This window comes from Panthera pardus, unplaced genomic scaffold (assembly GCF_024362965.1).
Source record: "Panthera pardus isolate Hobbes unplaced genomic scaffold, ASM2436296v1 HiC_scaffold_12, whole genome shotgun sequence".
NCBI lineage: Eukaryota > Metazoa > Chordata > Mammalia > Carnivora > Felidae > Panthera > Panthera pardus.
This window is the reverse complement of record NW_026526677.1, coordinates 51,054,751-51,075,061: the sequence shown is the minus strand read 5'-3', so window position 1 is coordinate 51,075,061 and position 20,311 is coordinate 51,054,751. Positions and strand designations below refer to the sequence as shown.

At 42.4% G+C, this 20,311-nt stretch overlaps 1 protein-coding gene across 3 annotated transcripts in view; it reads left to right on the top strand.

Annotated features, from left to right (window-relative positions):
• Positions 1 to 10,601: 10,601 nt before the first annotated feature.
• The window catches only part of SYT9 (synaptotagmin 9), a 197,675-nt gene continuing 187,965 nt past the window's right edge, over positions 10,602 to 20,311 (top strand). Inside the window, exon 1 of one of the 3 annotated variants that reach the window (XM_019456171.2) lies at positions 10,602 to 11,032. In XM_019456171.2, coding sequence (XP_019311716.2) covers positions 10,888 to 11,032 — 145 coding nt within the window. In that variant the 5' untranslated portion in view covers positions 10,602 to 10,887. The remainder of the gene's footprint in view (positions 11,033 to 20,311) is intronic. The other 2 variants (XM_019456172.2, XM_019456170.2) reach the window with 2 other exon arrangements.

Here is a 20,311-nt window from a genome sequence, read left to right as displayed (position 1 = left end):
GAACTGATCCTAAATAGTCCAGGTAGCTTTGCTGTTGGCCCAGGGCCCTATTTGTTGCACAAGAAAACAACACAGGTAATAGAGAACTAAATCTTGGATGCAGATTCAAGGTAAAATATTTCAAACTTGGCATAAAAATTACAGACATGTTTCCAAGCCCTTCTGTTTTCTTATTCATTTTGACCTTAGGTCTTGTATAATTATATGGACAAAGGTAATGCATTTTTATTTCAGCCAGCAGGAAAAGGTCAGCATCCTCAGGGTGCTTTTGACTCTTCATATCCATAGACAGAATCTTGAAAGTTTTGATATATTTCTCCTAAGGTTTTTTTTTTTTTCCAAATTACACCAGGTCATCAAATCATCAAACATTTATTTCAACAAAAAATTTTGAAATCATCATGCCAAGTACTGGGTAAGTTGTTGGCTACAAATTTGCCTGGCTGAATTATTGAACACGTGCTTTATGCCCAGGAAAAAAAATAACAGCACAGCTGTTGTATTACCTCCCTAGGGCTGCTATAACAAATTGCCATAACCTTGGGGACTTAAAACAACAGAAATTGATTCTTTCACAATTTTGGAGGCTGGAATTCCAAAATCAAAGTGTTGGCAGGGCCACACTCCTCCTGGAAGCTCTATGAGAACCTTCCCTTGCCTTTTCCTAGCTTCTGATGGCTGCTGGCAATTCCTTGACATTCCCTGGCCTATAGCTGCACCACTGCAGTCTCATCTCTGTCATCTGCTCTGTGCCCTCTCCTCTTCTTAGAAGGAGTTCCCCCTAAATACAGGGTGATTTCACCCTAGATCCTTAACTCATCACATCTTCAAAGACTATGTGTTAAGATAAGGTCACTCTCTTGAGGTTCCAGGTGGACATGAATTTGGGGGATGGGGGATGCTATTCAATAGCTGTTACTGCACTTTGCTCGCTTGGGTCTGCAGGGACAAGACTGACAGTAAAAGACATGGCCATGGGGGGAAGCTTCACTTTTTTCCCCATGAACCAGTTCCTTCCATCTTGCTTCTGGTTCTCCACAGTCTTACTCCCTGTCCTGCATTCACTTGGAATTCTCATCTCCTAATTCATGTGACTCTTTGGCATATGACACTGGTTCTTACGTGTTCCAAGCTACTGCCCTGTGAGTACCCTGGCCCATCTGGATTTGAGCGCTACCTGTCATCATCCACCATTTTTTCATTTAATGAATATTCCCTGGATACTTCCTAAGAGTCAGGCACTGTCCTGGATGCTGGATTCTCAGCAATGACAGAAAAAGTCCCTATATATCATGAGCAATGAGGAATGGAATTAAGGAAAAAACAAGCAAACAGATACTTGGCACCTAGAAGTTTCTGGTGCATAGTAGGTGTTTGATAAATATTTGTGATTTGGTAGAATTAGCAAGATTTTTTCTGATAGTGATAAGTGATATGAAAGAAATAGATTAGTGTGAAATAGGGCATTTAAATAGGGTCAACATGGAAGGCCTTTCTATGAAGGTGTGTTTAAGCTAAAATAGTAAGAAAAGGAAGGAGCCATCTGAGGACATATGTCTAAGATAGAGGAAGGAGCAAGTGAAACACCACTGAGCTGAGAACTGATTGTATTTGGGGGAAGAAGAAAACAATGTGACTGGGGAGAGCAAGGGGGAGAGTAATACAAGGTTGTGTCAGAAAGGCAGAGGGGATTCCACTCAGTTATGCTGGACACTATAGATCAAACAAAGGAGTTTGGATTTTTAATTTCCACTGCAATTGGAAGCCATTTGAAGTTTAGGTAATGAATTGATGTGATTTAACTCATGAGTTAATAGATCACTGTAGCTGCTCTTAGAAAAAAGGATTGTAGGAGGCAAGACTGGAAGAAGAGAGAAGAATGTTTTAGCACATAAAGAGGTTATAGGTGTAAAAGATATTGATTCCTTCAGTCCTTAGTGTAACCAGAAGACTGAGCTGGCCAAAGCCACAGGGTTGGTCTGTCTACAAACAGACTCATCCATTAACCTGAGCTTGCTGAATAAATAGCATCATTTTCCATGTCTGCCACAATGTGAAAAAGATTGGAAAGCACTGCACTTATGAACATTTTTCATGTTTTCCGACCATCAAGCTCCTTTTATACACTCTTACTGTGGAGAATTTCCCGCTGCGGTAACCAGTTTCCAAGATGGCTTCCCACATCCTGTTATTCACACCTTTGTGGAGTTCCCCACACTCCATATAAAAGTTTAGTTTGTGTAACTAATGGAATATGACAGAAGTGACTATATCTCACTTCAAAAATTAGGTTATAAAAAGCTGTGGCTTATATCTTGGGTTCTTAGATATACTCTTAGATAACTCACTTTGAGGTAACCAGCTGCCATGTCTTGAGAATACCCAGCCATTAGGCCTTTCCAGCTTTAATTCCTCTCCCCCACCCCAACTCTATCCTTGGAGGTCTGTGTTCAAAGGTAAGAGCCATCTTCTGTGTTTTAACTTGCATTTGTGTTTGAAGTTCCATAGAACAGATTTACCCTTAAGTGAGCCTAATACTACTGGAAACCAAAGGAAAATAGGAACATAATTCAAGGAGAAAGAACACTTTAAACACTTTTTTCTCTCTTTTTTCTGTTCTTTTTTTAAAAAATATTTTAGTGTTTGTTTATTTTAGAGAGAGAGAGAGAATGCGAGTGGGGGAGGGGGGAAAGAGAGAGAGGGAGACAGAATCTGAAGCAGGCTCCAGGCTCTGAGCTGTCATTACTAAGCCGGACACAGGGCTTGGAACCCACGACCCATGAGATCATGACCTGAGCCGAAGTCGGACGCTCAACGAACTGAGCCACCCAAACGCCCCTACTTTTTCTTTCTTGAATAATATGTGCAAGACATTTTTCTCCAAAATGGCATAATAAAAATCTAAAAGAAAAAACAACTTCACAAAACAAGCTTTGACTATATCTTTTAATATCCAAAACATTTAATTTTTAAAAATTTTATTTATTTTATTTTATTAATTTTTTTTTTATTTTGAGAGACAGAGAGAGAATGGGTGAATGTGTGCTAAGGAGGGAGAGGGTGGGGTGGGGCAGAGAGAGAGGGGGAGAGAGAAAATCCCAAGCAGCCTCTGCCTTTCAGCACACAGCCTGACAAGGGGCTTATCTCATGAACCTCCAGATCATGACCTCAGCTGAAATCAAGAGTCAGATGTTTAACCAACCAAGCCACTCAGGTGCCCCTCCTAAGCATGTTTAAAACAAAAAATGAACAAGACCACCTCTTGCTATTTTATTGAGTCAGCATCCTTAAAGCCGTTCACAAATAACATTATGTTGCTTTAAATAGAACTGTTTCAAACAGGAGAACCAATATATAATGATCCCTTTTTTTATATCTAAAAGAAAATTAAGGCTTGTGCTTTTATTTTAATCAATGAGAGCTAAAGTTATAGTTTAAAATGTACACCTCTTCTTCTAATTAAACCCTTAAAGCCAGGCAACAATCTACAGTTCATTAAAGTTCAGATTTTGCACAAAACCTTCATTATCTGCTCTTGATGAGTTTCCCTTCCTTTCCATACATTGCATTCTAAAAGAAGAGATCTGATTTCAAAAGACCCTTCAAGAAATGAGAAATAAACCCTTACCTGGGCTTACAATTGTGCCCTGATGAACCTGAAGACTTCTAACCTTTTTTGGAAACAAATATCCTTCCACGGGGAGTAAAATGGTTCAAAAGAAGAAAAAATAGTTTATTTGCTACATCCATCTGTATCTAGGGAAGCTGCTTTGTACTGCAACAGAGAAAGTCCATTACTTCCTCAACTGGCCAAGCCCTGAAAAGAGTTCCTTTTTTTCAACAAGAAGTCAGAGATTATTTCTCTCTCTCTCTCTCTCTCTCTCTCTCTCTCTCTCACACACACACACACACACAGCATGTATTTTAGAGACCCATAGGGAAATGAGAGAAAAGAGATAATAGAGAAACAGTAAAGTATGCCCAAGCACAAAGAGAGAAAAAGTATTTGTGTGGTAGAGGACAGCAATTATTTTGCAGTTATTGAATGGCAGGAAAACTTACATCTGGTTAGTGGAAACTCTTGGTGCAAAATCTGAAGTTTCATAAGTTGCAGATAGAAAAGTTGAGGTCTCTGTATTGAAAAAGGCAATTCTAATGCCAGCACGAAAGGCAGAAGTACAGAAGAAAAGTAGCAAGAGAATGCATTCTGGGAGACCCAGTGGAGAGAATCCAGAATGCAGTGGGATCTTAGTCAGGTGGGAATGGGTTAGCAGAATAACAGATCAGAGTGTTTTACTTGTAGTTTATCACATAGTCAGCTGGGCTTTAGTCAATTCTTTTCTTTTTAAGTTTATTTATTTTGAGAGAGAGAGAGAGAGAGAGCACATGGCATGGGCAGAGAGAGAAGGAGAGAGAGAATTCCAAGCAGGCTCTGCATTGTCAGCACAGAGCCTAATGTGGGGATCGATCTCATAAACTGTGAAATCATGACGTGAGCAGAAATCAAGAGTTGGATGCTTAACTGGCTAGGCCACCCAGGTGCCCCAATCAATTCTTCAGTAAGCTACATGTAATTCATTGCAGAGTGTGGATTTGGTTTTCCTGCAATTGTCCAAGGGGATCATAAGGGTCTCCAAGAATGTATATAAAACTTGAAAACTCCTGCCAGACTTTTCTGATAAGAAATTCACGGGGAGATGTATTGTGTGATAATTGAAATCTAACTCTCCTTGAAGTCTTGGAATCTCCCCAACGTGGGTTTGAATCTTCATTTCATCATTTGCTAACTGTGTGACCTTAGGCAGGTGACTTAGATCACAGGGTGTTAGTGTTGCCATCTCTAGAGTCAGGATGATAACAACATCTATTTCAAATGGTTGTGATTCAGTTAAGCCAAGAACGTAAAGCACAACATTTGGTATATGGTATGAAGCAACTGTTCAATAAATGCCAGCTATAAATGAACACTTAAGCCAATCTGTAAAGACCCCACAGGACATAAATGTACATTGGTCAGATCCTACCCACCCTCACATGCAGAAAACCAAATCGAGATGTAGATCTGATAACATCTACCAGAGTTGGTGAAGGCACAATGCCAGTTTTGCTCTTTTGACCTTTGGGTTCATTCAGCTTCAGGACGTGAACTCTGTGCTGTTACCTGAATCCACCATACCCACCTGTAAAGGAGAGCAGTATTAAAGTCAGGTCTCAGGAGTCACACAGTCCATCATGACTGCTGACTAGCTTTGTGACCTTGCACAGGCTATTTAATTTCTGTGCTTATGTCTCCTCAGTTGAAAAGAAGAGATAGTTAATAACAATACCCTGTTCCTATGGTTGTTATGGAGATTATATGAGCAATATATTTAGAATATTTTTTTAGAGTATCTAGCACATAGCATTAGCTCAAAAAACTATAGAAAAATATAATTATAATAAAAAATTTGAAATGGACCTCTAAGATTCCAAATTCTACTTTGCTTCCTGATAAAAGCTTTGAAGAATGGATTTATGGAAAGGAAATGAGAGAGAAGAAAATCAGGAGCAGGTAGGTTAGAGGAGGGAAAGAAAAGACAGGAAAATTTGCCATTGGGATAACTCAAAGTTTAAGCAGTACTAAGAAGATAACATTTAAATAACAAATAAAATATATAAGAAGAAAGCTTAAATATGGAAATTTAATATTCAACCCAGAAGTTCTATCAAAAAACCCTTGCATTTAGTGAGGACTCAGTAGACATATGATTAATTGGTTGGCTGATTAAATATGACTAAATACTGAGCTCTTCAGCAGACAACCTAAAGTTTGGTTCTCTGGATAGAATGAAGGCTAAGAAAAATATATGGTCTTAGGGTCTTCTGAATAAGGCTAGAGAGACACTGAGATGGATTCTCTCCCTCCTTCCCTACCTCCCCTTTCTCTCTCTCCCTCTATTACTCTCTCTGTATAACCAGACATTTTTGTCCAAGCCATTTATTGATAAACAAAAGATCAAGAAAGGGATTGTTGAGCACTTCTTTAAGTGCTTAATGCTAACACTGTTGCTCATAAACACGCACATTGACCCCTTTTCTTAATAACCAAGCACTTGAGTGCAGGTCAACCTATTTTTAACACTGAGGATGGAAGGAAGTTTGATGTGGAAGACAAGGAAAGGTATTCTTTTCTTCTGGCGCCTCTTTAGCTAGTTGGATGTTTCATCACCACTGTGACACAGTCTAGTCAGTTTTGGACTTTATCCCTTTCCAGAATCCAGAGTGACTCCAGCAGTTTCCCAGACCTGTCTAGGGTGAGGGACTTTAGCCACTTTGAAAGGCAGCTCCAGGGACACAAAAAGTATTACAAAAACGTTACTTAGTGGCAGAAGGTACTTAGGTGTAGGTTTTTCTCAGTCAGCAGAAATCTGACCTCTGCTCCCTCCCCCACCCTTCCCTAGTCCTCATTCTGAAAAGATGAAAAAATGTAGAACCCTGAGTATCTACTAAGAGGAGACAGCAGAGGAGTGCCAGGCCCTCTGACCCAGAACATTGCCGTCTGTTCCTTTTAATATACTCCTTTTATGGTTTATCTTTTAAATACTAAAGCTAATAAATCTCTACTCTCTTTAAAGTCAAAGGAATTGGAATTATAACTTTATAATTGGCAATCATGAAACTGGGAGGGAACAAGCACAGCTCAGGAAGGAAGAATAAAGATTCTGAACATTCCAGAACAACCTGTTATTTAGTGTAATGATAATGGACACACAGGCAAAGCGGAGCCACCCAATCCCAAATTTCCCGTTTCATCTGTTAAGAAAAATTCACTCCAAACAGGGAAGGACTAAGTTTACAGATTTACAAGATTGATGCCCAAGATGAGAGAGTGGTTGTCACAGAACATGAGTTCATTCCTGTCTCCTGGTCCAGGTGAATTATAGTGCAGGCTCTAAAGCAAGTGTGAGGTTGAATTCCTATCAGGGTTAATTAAGCAAGTCTGGGAGTATTTCACAGGAGTGGTAATCACTGGGAAATAGCATGGGCTCACTAAAAACAAGTCATGTCGGTTGTTTTCTTTTGTTAAAGGCAACTACCTGGCAAGGAACTGAATCAAACAAATGCCAGTGAATACGAAGTTCTGCCATTAGGAATGCCAAACCACTTCCCAAGAACAGAATCTGGGTCTTAGAAGCAGGATATAGTTTAAGAGCAGCATGAAAGATTTATAAGATTTCATTTTTTAAAATTATTTTTCCCCCAACTTTATTGGGGAATAATTGATAAGTGATATTGCTTATAATTAAAATGTACAACATGATGATTTGGTGTACATATACATTGTGAAATGATTGCCAAGATCAAGTGAATTAACACATGCATCACCTGTTAAATTTTTACTCTTTTAAAAACTTTTTTTGTGCGTGTGGTGAAAATATTTAAGATCACTCTCAGCAAATTTCAAGTAGACAATACTGTATTATTAACTATAATCACCATGCTGTACATCAGAACCTTACAACTGAGAGTTTAGCATATATCTCTCCATCTTACCAATCCCCAACCATTGGCACCCATCATTTTACTCTGTTTCTGTGAGATCAGGTTTTTTTGTTTGACTGGTTGTTTTTGATTTTTAGATTCCACATGCAAATGATACCATGCAGTATTTGTCTTTCTCAGTCTGGCTTATTTCACTTAGCATAATTCCTTCCAGGTTTATCCATATTGTTAGAAATAGCAGGATTTCTTTATTTTTTAAAGCTGAATAATATTCCTGTGTGTGTGTGTGTGTGTGTGTGTGTGTGTGTGTGTGTGTCACATTTTCCACATTTTCTTGATCCATTGGTCCATTGATGGACATTTAGGTTGTTTCCATCTCTTGTTTATTGTGAATAATGCTACAATGAACATGGAGGTGCAGATGTCTTTTCAAGATAGAAATTTTATTCCCTTCATATATGTATCCAGAAGAAGAATTGCTGAATCATATGGTTGTTCAATTTTAATTTTTTGAGGAACCTCCATTTTGTCTCCCATAGTGGCTGCACCAATTTACATTCCCACCAGCCATGCACAAAGGTTCCCTTTTCTGCACGTCCTTGTCAACCACCATTCTGACACCAGAATATCACTTTCACATATTCTTTTGGTTAAAGTAAGTCACAGGGCCAGCCTAATTCAAAGGGGAAGGGAAACAGACTCAACTACTTGGTTCAAGGAGTGGTAAAGTCATGTTGAAAAAGGACATATGGAGTGAGAGGGATGGTTGTGGCTGTCCCTGGAAACAATCTACCAATTTGTCCTTGGGAAATTATTTAGCCACCTGATTTCACATGCTTTACCTATAAAATGGGAAATAATAACACCGACTTCTTAGGAATGTTGTCACTAATAAATTAAGAAAGTGTGTTTAGCATCATCTAGTACATTGTAGACACACAACAGCAACAACAAAAACATATGTTGATTGAGCCCATATTATGTGGCAGCATATTCCAAATACTCTATGTAATCTTTATAAGAATTCATTGATGCACATATTAGTATTATCTGAAGAGAAACCCTAGGCACAAAAATTTTAAGTAACTTCCACAAGGTTGGTTCCACAGTAACCATTTTCTCTAAATTACAAATGTCTTACTGCCTGCTACCTCCAAAGGGCACTTCTTAGTTTTTGTCTCTCTAGGCTCTGTTGACAATTGATGCTGTGGATCACTTGTCCATCAGATGCTCTTCCTCCTTTGGCTCTCATGACTCCCCTCTGTCCGGGTTTTTTCAATCTCCTCCTTACTGAAGCACATTTTAAATGGCAAAGCTCTCTCCTAATTTTCCAGCTCTCCTTGCCTGGATGAACCCATCCAATATGGCAACTAAACTCTAGGCTTCCAATTCTAAGTATCTTCCGCTACTTACCAGGTACGACCTAGGTCAGTTTGTGTAACTTCTGTGTCTTTCATTCTGTCTCATCCCATTGGTTGCAGTCTTGTCAATTAAACTTGAAATGTTTCTCAAATTTAGATGTTCTTGGCAATCAGCTAGTGCCTTTGGCCTGATCTAGGCCCTTATCATATCTGGCCTGGTTTATCAAAGTTTGTTCTTAACTGGACTTTTCACTTTCAGTTCGTCTTTGAGGTACTCACATCAGTGGTATATTTCTACATGTTTTAACACACACCCTCCTCCCCACCATTACTATACTAGCACTAGCATCCTACTCTCTGCTTTCCTCTCCGCTGTCACATGGTCTTTTCCTTCCTTTCAAGGACCAGCTTCTGCTCTGTATCTTCCACAGGCTCCTCCTCAGCTGGCTTCTTCTCCCTCCTAGTTTTCCTAGGACACAGAGTCTGCTTGTCTTTTCATTGTTTGGAGTTATCTTTATAACTCTGCATTCTCTCTACTGTTCTAATATAAGATCCTGAGGCTCTAGCACCATTCACAGCAGGATTTCAAAGCTGTCTGTTGGGTGAACACTCTGTAGCATCCTGAAATACCTAACTGCACAGTATGATTTGCTATGAGGTGTCCCTAGCAACAGCACAACCTATGGTTGAGAGTGCCAGTTGTAGAGATTCTACTGTAATTGTTTTAGAGTAAGGCTTTGACACGAGTTTTACTTAAAGCTAATAATAATATTATTAACTTTATTATTACTACTAGTATTAGAGGTTACTCTGCCTCCTCAAGTATGAACTTGGGCTGGTGAACTGAGCCTTTATGAGCCTCAGGTTTTTCATTGGTAAAATGAGGGTAACAGTTATGTAGACCTTGGGGGGCTATCAAGGGAATGAAATGAGATTCTATATCTAAAAGTCTTGTGGTATAGTGCCTGGCACCCCTCTCCTGCTCCCCTCCCCACCGGAGTTCAGTCTTCGTAGTTATTTCTGTGTTTATTGCCTGGGAGTGTGAAGAGGTGGGTGCATAAGAGGTAGCCAACGTTCTCTTCCCCAAACCTCAGATTGTGTGATAGTCTAACTTGGTGTGTGCAGGAGACACGCTGGCAATCCTCGGATTTCTAATCAGTTGCTTAGAAAACCAGCCAGGATCTGTGTCCCAGCCCCTTTCTCAGGAGCCATTTATTTGACCTTATTTCTGATGTGAGAGCCTCCACCGTCTCCAAATCACCACCGTGGTGGAAAAGATCCTGCACTTGGGAGATTCTTCCTTTGTTGGCAAATCTTGGCCCCGAACCCGCCTTTGGGGGTCTAGCACCCTTAGGCCCGTGATTTATGTCCAGACGGCGCTTTTCAAGTTCGAAGCCGGGACTAGGTTCTCCAGTTTGGGCGGGTGTGGTTCAGATTGCACCTTTCGCGCAGCGCACCCAAGAACGTGCTTTCGACGCACCGGGCGAGGGGCGGTGGGAGAGAGTGTTGGTTTGCAAGAGGACGGAGGGGTGGGATGGCGAGAATGCCCACAGCGCGCCCCCGATCACACTCCCCAAGCCTGGGCGCAGCCGCTCTGAGCGCCGGGTCCGGAGGCGAGTCCCGCGCTCCTCTAGGAGCGGGCGAGCGCCCTCCGTCCAACGCTGGCGCCCGAGCCGGGCCCACCGGGATCCCAGCCCGCGGCGCGCGCCACTGACCGGGCCCCGCCCCCCGGCGGCCGCGAGTGGCGGGCGGGGCGCCGGGAGAGAGGCGCGCGGGGCTGTGCGGCGCCACCCCCCCTCCGTGCCGGGGGAGGGAGGGACGGAGCGGACGGGCGGGAGAGAGAGAAAGCCCGACCGACCGGCAGCCGAAGAGCTGCATGCAACCGGTGGGAGGCCGGGCCAGCCGGGGCTGGGGCTCGGGCCGTTTCTTGGCGGCTCCCTGACGGAGAGCGCTGACGGCCCGGAGGCGGCGGCTCTGAGCTGGCAGGCGGAGGGTTGTCTCCCGCGCCCGCCTGCCCGGCTCGGTCCGAGGATGCGGGGGGGCGATGCCCGGGGCCAGGGACGCGCTCTGTCACCAGGCGCTGCAGCTGCTAGCCGAGCTCTGTGCCCGTGGGGCCCTGGAGCACGACAGCTGCCAGGATTTCATCTACCACCTGCGGGACCGCGCCAGACCCCGGCTTCGCGACCCAGGTGAGTGCAGCCGCCGCTGCTGGGCGCGACCGGAGGGCCCTGTGCTGGGAGTTGGGGCCGCACCGGGGCCTGAGGCAGATGAGCGACGCGGACTGGGGGAATGTGGGGGGTGGCCGCCGACCTAGAGGAGGGGATCAGGAAGCGGCTCGCCGTGGCCTGATACTGGACCCGGGCGGGGACACGGGCAGGGGCTGCTGCGCGGAGGCCGGGTCCGGGGGGACTGGGGCAGGGCTGGAGGGACCACGCCCGCCACCTGCGCTCCGGTCGCCCTCGCTCCGGGGGGCGGCTCCCGAGCTCCCGGCTCCGCGCTCCACTTCCCGGGCTCTGCGCTCCGGCCGAGGGGAGGCCGCGGCCGCTTCTCCGCGGTGGGAAGGGGGACGAGGCCGGAGGAAACTCTGGGAAGTTGGGAGTTGGGGACGGCCCCGGCTGCGGCTGAATCCCACTGGGCACTTCCCACTCTCTCTCTTGAGCGCCCATTTCCCTTCCCCGGTCTGGGGTGGGAAGGGCGGGGCGGGATCTGGCTCGGGGCCGGCTACGGGGAGCTCCGGGTCCTGGGCAGCCCGGCCTGAACCCGTTCTCGGCGGGTCGTTTGGCGTGGAGGCGGCCTGGGCCTGGGCTCCCGGAGCTACCAGCTGCCGCCGCCGGGCACAAACGGGTCGGTGGTGGGCTTGCTGGTCATGGCTGGGGCACCTGCACTTATCCCTAGTGGAAGTTGCACAGCTCCTAACTTTGGAAAGTTCGTTTATTTTGGCATTTGACCAATTAAGGTTAGAGGAAGGAGTTTTAGTGGAGCCATTTGCTTTTCCTAAGGGCCCTGGGTCTCCCACATTTCATCCACTGCTGTTTACTGGAAGACACAGTCCAAATGCTTACTTGAGATTCTTCTTACCTGGAGAAATCATTTTCTCGAATATTCTCTCAACCTAAATACAAAAAAAAAAAAAAAAAAAAAAAAGTATGCGTTAAAGATGGGATGAGAAAATGGCCTTTCCCCTTGATGTTCCTGTGTATAAATATTGGAAAGGAGCTATTGCTGTGCAAATTATCCAGTACAAATTTACCTCATTTTAAGCCAATCCATTATATAAAAATCTACTTGTACAAAGGATAATTATTTGATTTATAAAGAGATACACAGCGAGTCTGACTTACATAGCATTTCCTTGATAGTATATTCAAAATGGGTCGGTGGGGTGATGACAAATCATCTGCCAAAAGTTTATATCAGATTTTCCCTACTCAAAGTCTATTTTTCTATTGAAAAAGAAAGATTATTGTTCCCTGTTGCCTGTGGTTACATTAATTAAGTTTATCAGATGATCACTAATATGTTACTTCAAACTGCAGAATTAAGTCAAGAAATACTGTTGATCGCAAACAATTTCCCTGGAGGTTCAATGCCCAGCCTTTGTGTGGCTTCCTGCTGGCTGTGATGTGCTGCACAGACCACAGATACCAGTGAGAGCTCCTTGTTTCGTGAACTGGGAGCCCTGGATGATGTCCTAAGTGGGGAAAGTTCTCTCCTTGAGCCACGGGAACAAGAAAATTATTTAGCATGCTTCACCCAGAGCAAGTGTTAGTGTTGAAATGTCCCACTTCCTTGCCTGTGACTGTGCCACAAATTCCCATTGTTATCCCACATAAGTAGCCTCCTTTGGCTTTCTTTATAAGAGAAGATGAGTGAGGCCTCTTCCTGAGTCCATGTTTAACACTCCACATCTTTTTGGCTGATTTTATGCCTCTGCTTCTTTTAATATATAAGCTGGATTCCATGTTCTTGGGCTTTGCTTGGCCCCTGCACTGGGTTGCCCTTGAGGAAGAGTCACAGAAAAAAACTCCTTGCAAGAAACAAGTCTGATAACTTGGCTGAGAAGAAGCCACAGTTAAGAGTATGCCCTGCTAGTCCTTGAGTTCCTAAAAGCGCTATGGTGCTTTCCTAACTAGGGCATGGTGGTTTCTAGGTAGCCCATGCCGCTCTGGATCTTTGGTTCAGGCTGGAAGTAGCCTGCTCCTGAGGCAGGAGTGGGGCACTGTGAGCATGGGGTGAGAGGGACGGAGGCTAAAGCCCACATCAGAGTGCACCCTCTTTCCCAGGGCACTTCAGCTCAGGCCAGATCTCTCTTCACTTCCCTCCTTCCTCTCCTTGCCCACATTAATTCTTATATTAGATGCATTTATCTCTATCCCTCTGAAGCTGTTTGATTGTCTGAACCAAGAGTGGCTTTCATTTCGAGCTCTAAGAGCTGAGTGGCTTGAGTAGCTGCATTGCACAACACTGCACATGGTGCCCTGGCAATTGTCTAGTGTGAACCAAAATAAGCATACACACTGGTCCTGGGACACGGGTCCCTGACAAAGTCCTCTCTGTAAATGAATGACTTCCTTTTCTGCAAAGGGACTCAACTGAATGGCATTTGCCAGCTTTCTCTGTCCATTGTCTATCCATGCCTACTTGGTGGTAGTTAGATTTTCTCAAGCTCCACCGAGGAACTTTGGTTTTAGAAGAAGAACACAGACATCATTCCCTGTGGGGAAGTATGCAGAGGGACACTGCATCTGGGATATTTGTTCATTTTTTTCAGAGGTGAACTATGCGTGGGTCACAGATCAGTGGCCATCCAGAAGGGTTATTCCCTGCCCAGGTAGCTGGGGTGCTCTGATGTGGGAGTACAGTACATAGTCTCCCCTGACTTGGCGTTAAGAGAGGATTTGATGAAAGTGCAGTGTTAAAAAGTAAAGCTGAGTCACATTTGGATCTGGAATGCCTCACCCAGGCTTTCATCTGTATGAACTATGAAAGTAAAGTGCTGATCTTTAAGCTGAGTGTGAGCACTTTTTTTTCTCCATAGAGAGCAGTTAGAATCCTTCTGTTAAGTGTCTTTATGTTGTTTCATATATTGGGGATGTGGGACATAAACTTGCAAATCCCAGAGTGTAGCCTTCATGACAGAGGGAAGAGCAAGTACAAAGGTCCTGAGATAAGGGCATCCTTGATGTGATTCAAAGAACAGTGAGTTTAATAAGGGTGGCTGGAGAGAGAAAAAAATTGAGAATGATGAGAAACATGGTTGAGGGCTGGAGGGGAAAGATCACGTAGGGTCTTGTCAACCAGCAGAAGGACTTTGGATTTTACTCTCAACGAGAAGGGAGGGATTGAGCAGAGAAGTGGCAGCACTGGGGCTCTTTGCTGAGAAAATGCTGTTGAAGAACAAGGGGAGAGACAGAAACTTGATAGGAGGCTGTTGTCGTGATGCAGACAGAGTGGGAAGTGGGTTGTCATAATGGAGATGGTGACAAGTAACTGGGTTGTGGGCACATTTGAAGGTAGCTGTGCTAGGATTTGTGGATGGGATGGATTGTGGGGTGGGAGAAGTGGAGTCAAAGAAGACTCCAAGGCTTTTTGGCCTAGGTTACCTCCATTTACTTCAAGGGGTGGAGGGAAGAAGGAAATGAGGTTTCTGTGTTACTAAAAAATATTTTTTTAAAAATATTAAGTGTGTGATGTCTCTCAGTTCAACAGTCGCCTGAAACATGAATGTGTTCTTTAACATCAACTGGTCTATGCTCACATTTTGTAACTGGAGACTTCACACTCTCTCCTCAAGTGGGCCGATTGATTGTAGGACAGCATTTATTGTTAGAAGATTTTTTCCTGGTATGGAATGAAGAGTTCTGTTTAACTTTCACTCATGGACCTTGGTTGCACTTTTTTTTTCCCCAGTTAAAAACTATTGGTTTTTTCCTTTGGCTGTAAGGAGGTAGAGATGTTAGCTTTTCTTAACCCACTGTTTCCACATCTGGAAAAGAAGGGAGGATTGTGTCATGTAATTTCTAGGTTTTAACCACGTTGTATTATTTTCCTTATAAGCCTTTTCTTCTCTAGGGTGCCAACCGTGTCCATGCCAAACTCTTTATGTAGGTCATTTCATTTAATCCTCATGACGTCTTCTAAGACCTTGCTGCTCCAAGTGTTCATCTGTGGACCAGCAGCATCAGCATCATCTGGGAGCTTATGAGAAACACAGACTCTCAGGCCCCACCCAGACCCACTGCACATGAATCTGTGTATTAACAGGATCTTCAGATGATTTATAGGCACATTCAAATTTGAGAAGCATGGCTAAAAGAGATTGGTATTTATGAATAAACTGAAGCTCAGAGCTAAACTAGCAGCAAGGCCATGGGTTCCATTTGGAAAGGGTTGAGTCTAAGTCAAAGTAGCTTCTTAGATAAACACATTATATGTACTAAGAATCTGAGAGTTATTGTCAATGAAAATTTCCTAGGTCTTTTTTCATAAGAGCCCCCTTCAGACCTCCTTTGTCTATTGCGTTCTTCTATAAAGGATTTAGTCTCTAACTGTAGGTTAAATTCTACGCAGTTGTAAAGATTCAGCTTAATTTTTAGGTTTTATGTTGACATTCCAGCTTTGTGTTTCTAGAGATTTTTCTTCATTTTGTGGTCAGGGTGTGAAGAAGAGCCTTATGGCTCATCATTAGTGACTTCTCTTTTCAAGTGGACATTGACCTTCTCAGGAAAAGCTCTTTCTAAACAAATGGTTTTCAACCTTGGCTGCACATTAGCAACATTTCAGGAGCAAACAAATAAAACAAACAAAGAGTTACCAATGACTGAGCTTTACTCTAGACAAATTAAATCTGAGTTTCTGGTGGTGGGGCCTGTTATCAGCATATTTTTTAAGTTCTGTTGATTCTAAAGTGTTGATTCCAAGTGGAGGACAACTGTTGAGACCATCAAGCAAAGGATTAAACCACCTAATCTGCTCAGCTCAGCTCAGCTCGTATTTCTTTCCTGAAAAATTAGGAAAGATGGTATGGAAAGTCAGGGGTGTTGTTAACGGTTGCCGTACACATCGACTGATTCTTTATTTTCCTTTGATAATATTGCCCCCAATTTTTATTTTGAGGTTTCTGTGAAAATCTAATGAGATCCATTATGTTCACCCAACTTGGGGGGTTGGGGGTGGAAAGAAGAACAAACTAAGAAAATCGTGTCCGAACAGTATTTCATTAAAAAGCCAGAATGTGGAACCCTCACTAATGTCAACTGGTACTGAATTAGAATGAAAAAATTTATTAGAAGATGTACATATAAGATAATGATTAAATATAGTTTCTAAGGGAAAACTTCAAAATAATGAGCAAGATTAAATATTAGTCTTATTAAAAATTTCACAGATAGTCAAAAGAGAGTTAACCTTAGAGCACTAGATTTTTATGAATAGACATTAGGATGATGATGCACAATGGGATTAATTTTTAAAAATTAATGATAATTGCAATCAGGAAATAGTCTTCTAAGGAATGAGTGGCATATTGGTTGCACAATATGTGAAGATAATTTGCATTTGCTTCAGTGACATTTGAGGGCTTCTTCATAAATATTTTATTTAAACAAGTGTGTTTTCATCTCTGTGGGATTCTTCTACATGGACCAGTGAGTGGTTTAGTCATGAGGTAATTATCAAGAGGGAAAAACAAAAGCAAACTGTGGTAAAGGCATCACAGGCTGTCCTGTGGCCAGCTGCCTCTTTCAGAATAAACAATCAAAAGCACAAACTTTTTGATGTGGGCTAACGTCTCAAGGAGAAATTAAGCTGACACCTAAGGGAAATCACCTAAAATGCCCTGTTCTGTATAGAGCATAGACTTTTCTTTCATGGTGAAAGCATATCGGCACGTTTGTGTTTGTGTGTGCACATGTGCTTTCTTGTATGCTTGGCCTAAAAAAATTTGTAATCCCTCTTGACTGAGTTACTTGAAGGACCAGACAAGTTTACTTGCTAAAGTGTAGAGAGAAAGGGGAGGAGCTTAGAGAGAGGCATAAGTGGGAGAGCAATCTCACTTTTAAATGGATTAATATGGAGGGTGCTTTTTTACTTTCTAAATGAAATCACAATTTAAGCCATAATGTGCATCACAACCTTTTCTTTTCAGTGTTTTGTTGGGGTTAGTTCTAGGAATGACTTTAAACCAAAGCAAACCCTTAATGACTAGGTTTTGCAGATCTCCTTGAAATATTCATGTGTCCTTGTGCGTGTATTTTATCACACAAAAACTTTTATATCAATATTGATGGAACTGCACCTGAAGGGGGGAAAAAACTCAGCCAGGAAATCAAGATGACAAAGTGGGATAAAGAAAGAGCTTTACAGTCAGAATCTGATCTTGCTCTTACTAGCTTTATGACTTTGAGCAAAATATTTAACTCTTCACTTTATTCATCTATTAAAACGGGCGTGGAAGGCTTCATGGGAGCACCGTGCCCAGACTAAGTGCTAGATTTTGGTGGTCCTGGTATTTATCTGTTCATGCTTCTTCTCAGCTGTGATCCATGGGCATGCATGTGTTTTACCCATTTCTAATCACTCATAGACAGAAGTTTCCATTCTACTTTTTCTGTATGCTTAGCATTTTATCACTGCTCGTATGTCCCTAGGTGGATCTCTGTGTCTTAGTTTCCTCATCAGTAAAATGGATTACCAGTGTTCGGATAAAATATAGGATGCCCAGTTCAATTTGAATTTCAGATAAACAATGGGTAGTATTGCATGGGATAGACTTATACTATACCTGTCATTTATCTGAAATTCAAATTGAACTGTACCCCTTATATTTTTATTTGCTAACTCTGGAAACCCTATTATAGTATTTATCTCACAACACGTGTGAAATAGTTACCATAGTACCTGGCAAATAATAAATGTTCAATATAGTAACCATTATTACTATTATATTTTTCCATGTTGAACAGTCATTATTGTGCAATTTTAATGATGACTATATATATTCCGAAGAATAGGTAAATCTTTTCCACTTGACCATGCTTTTTGGCCATTTCTAGCTTCTAATTTTTCATTACTATAAATACTATTTTGTATCTATAATATCCTACTCCCTTTTGGGAGATTTTCTTCTCCCTTTTACTGCTCTAGTCAATGCAAAGGAAACTACGTTGAGGCCCCAGGGCCCTGGGGCTTTGGCAGGAGGACACCCTGACAGCAAAAGGAGAGCTGGTGGAGGGGCCTCATTAGACCTTCTTCTTGGGGTGCAGGCTGTGGGGGTGGCTGCACTTCTTATGGCAGTCCAGTACAGTATCTGGTTCTTGCAGATACAACTCTTACAGTTGTATTCCTGGGCCAGCTGGTGGAGGGAAGTCTCAGTGATGCCATCCCGCAGGCGATGCAGTAAGTATGGGGTGGACTCTTTCTGAATATTGTAGTCTGAGAGAGTGTGGCATTCTCCAGCTGTTTGCCCACAAAAACCAGATGCTGCTGGTCAGGTGGGATGCCCTCCTCGTCTTGGATTTTGACTTCAACATTCCCAGTGCCGTCATTGGGTTCAACCTCTAGGATGATGGTCTTGCCTGTCAGGGTCTTCGCAAAGGTCTGCATGTCTACATCTGCCACAAGACTGCGGCCACTGACCGGCTCGGCTATGTCCTTAAAGAGGAAGAAGTGGAATATTTCTTAATGATAAATTATCAACAGTGAGTTCAGATTGTTTTCCTGTAAATTTTCCACCTTAAAAATAAAATCTTCCAGTTATTTTACCAGCAAAAGATGGGCTTATTCAGGAAAGAATTGCCACAATGGGACAAACAACCTGTGGCAAAACCATGGGAAATCTGGAGAACAAAGGTACACCTTTTTAGGGAGAAAAGGGATAAATTGGGAAAGCTGTCATAAACTAAAAGTCCATTGGAGTAAACTGGTGGCTTCTCATTGGCTGAGCTGTTGAGTGGGGTGGGGATAAGAAAGCATGTCTTCCCCAGGTGGGATAGTAAAGTAGCATCCATGTGCAAGATCAAGTCCATCTCTTCCTGTTGGATCTGCAGTGGTAGGGCATGGGAGCTCCCCTTCCCAAACCTCCTGACTCCATTTTAGTAAGGTTTTCCATTATTTTCACAAGATCTATGCCAACTATCCCTGCTACATAGCAAACCCACTAGCATTAGATGGTAATAATGTGAAGAAAAACCTGCTAATTTAACAGGTTTTAAGTGGCTGCCCAGTTGTCGTTTCATTTATATTTTTTTGTTGGTGTTGGTGCAATTGAATATTTTCAATGTTTTAAACCTACTTTTGTTTCTTATGTGAATTTTCTGTGTTTGATCTCTATCATGTGGCAGTTTATTTTTTGAGAATCTTAATGTTTTTCCTACTAACTTGCATTAGTTAGAATATAAATATTCTGTCAGATCAGCTCACAGAAGGATTAGTTCACTGTTCAGTGAATGAGCTCTCCTTGTCTGACTACAGTTAATCATTATACTAGACCGATTTTTGAAATTTGAAGGGTGCATCAACAAATTGGGATTCACTGTAATATTCTTTTTTGGGGGAAGGAGGTAAGGTTTAATTGAACAATGTTGAGAATTTAGAGTGTCTCACTTTCTGCCCATAATGGTAAAGAAAAAAATCGACAAACTGTAACATTCTTTCCAATGCAAAGTACTGCCTTTATTTATGTGAAATATGAAAAAAATTGTGATGCAACTTGGATCTCTTTTTCTGTATGTTTTCTCTCCCTCTTTCCAACTCGTCTTCCCCTTCCAGCAATTATGAAAACTTTACTCTAGCTACACTGACCAGAACACTCTTTTTTAATTATAATTAAGTTAAATTAAGAAAACATTGGAGTGCCTCGTAATTGCCAGGTACTCGGTTAGGCATCAGTAATTCAAAGATACATTAGACATGGTTACTGCCCCTATGGCTTTGAGATAAAACAATAATTGCAATTAATAAAATGAAGACAGGAAGGGAGATATATATGGGAAACAGTGCAAAGAAAAGAGGAGAGAAGTAATTAGCTGGCTTGAGTGGATCTGCAGAGGATTCCTAGAGAGGTTAATTCTTGGGTGGAGCACTTTGCCTGGAATGTGTGGGTGGGAAGGACATTCTAGGAATTTATAAAGGTCCTACATCAGGAGGAAATGGGTCTTTGGTAATAATAGTAAGTAGAGTATGTGTTGGGACTGTTGAGGGAGGAGTCTGTTCTAGTAAACACTGGTCAGATCGTATGCCATTGTCAAAGTCCCACTGAGGACTTGGGCTAGAAAACTCTGATGAGGAAATCTTAAAACAAGTATAATTTACTGTGATGGGTCTAGAGGACTCATTCTCAGCAAAGTACTCTGGGAGATTTCAGGATGGCAAGGTTCTGTGAGTGCCCATCTCTAGTCTCTTTGGTTGCTCATGGGAAATAAGCTCAAGTTGGTGGTGATGCTGCTTTTTTTGTCAAAGGTAAGGTCTTG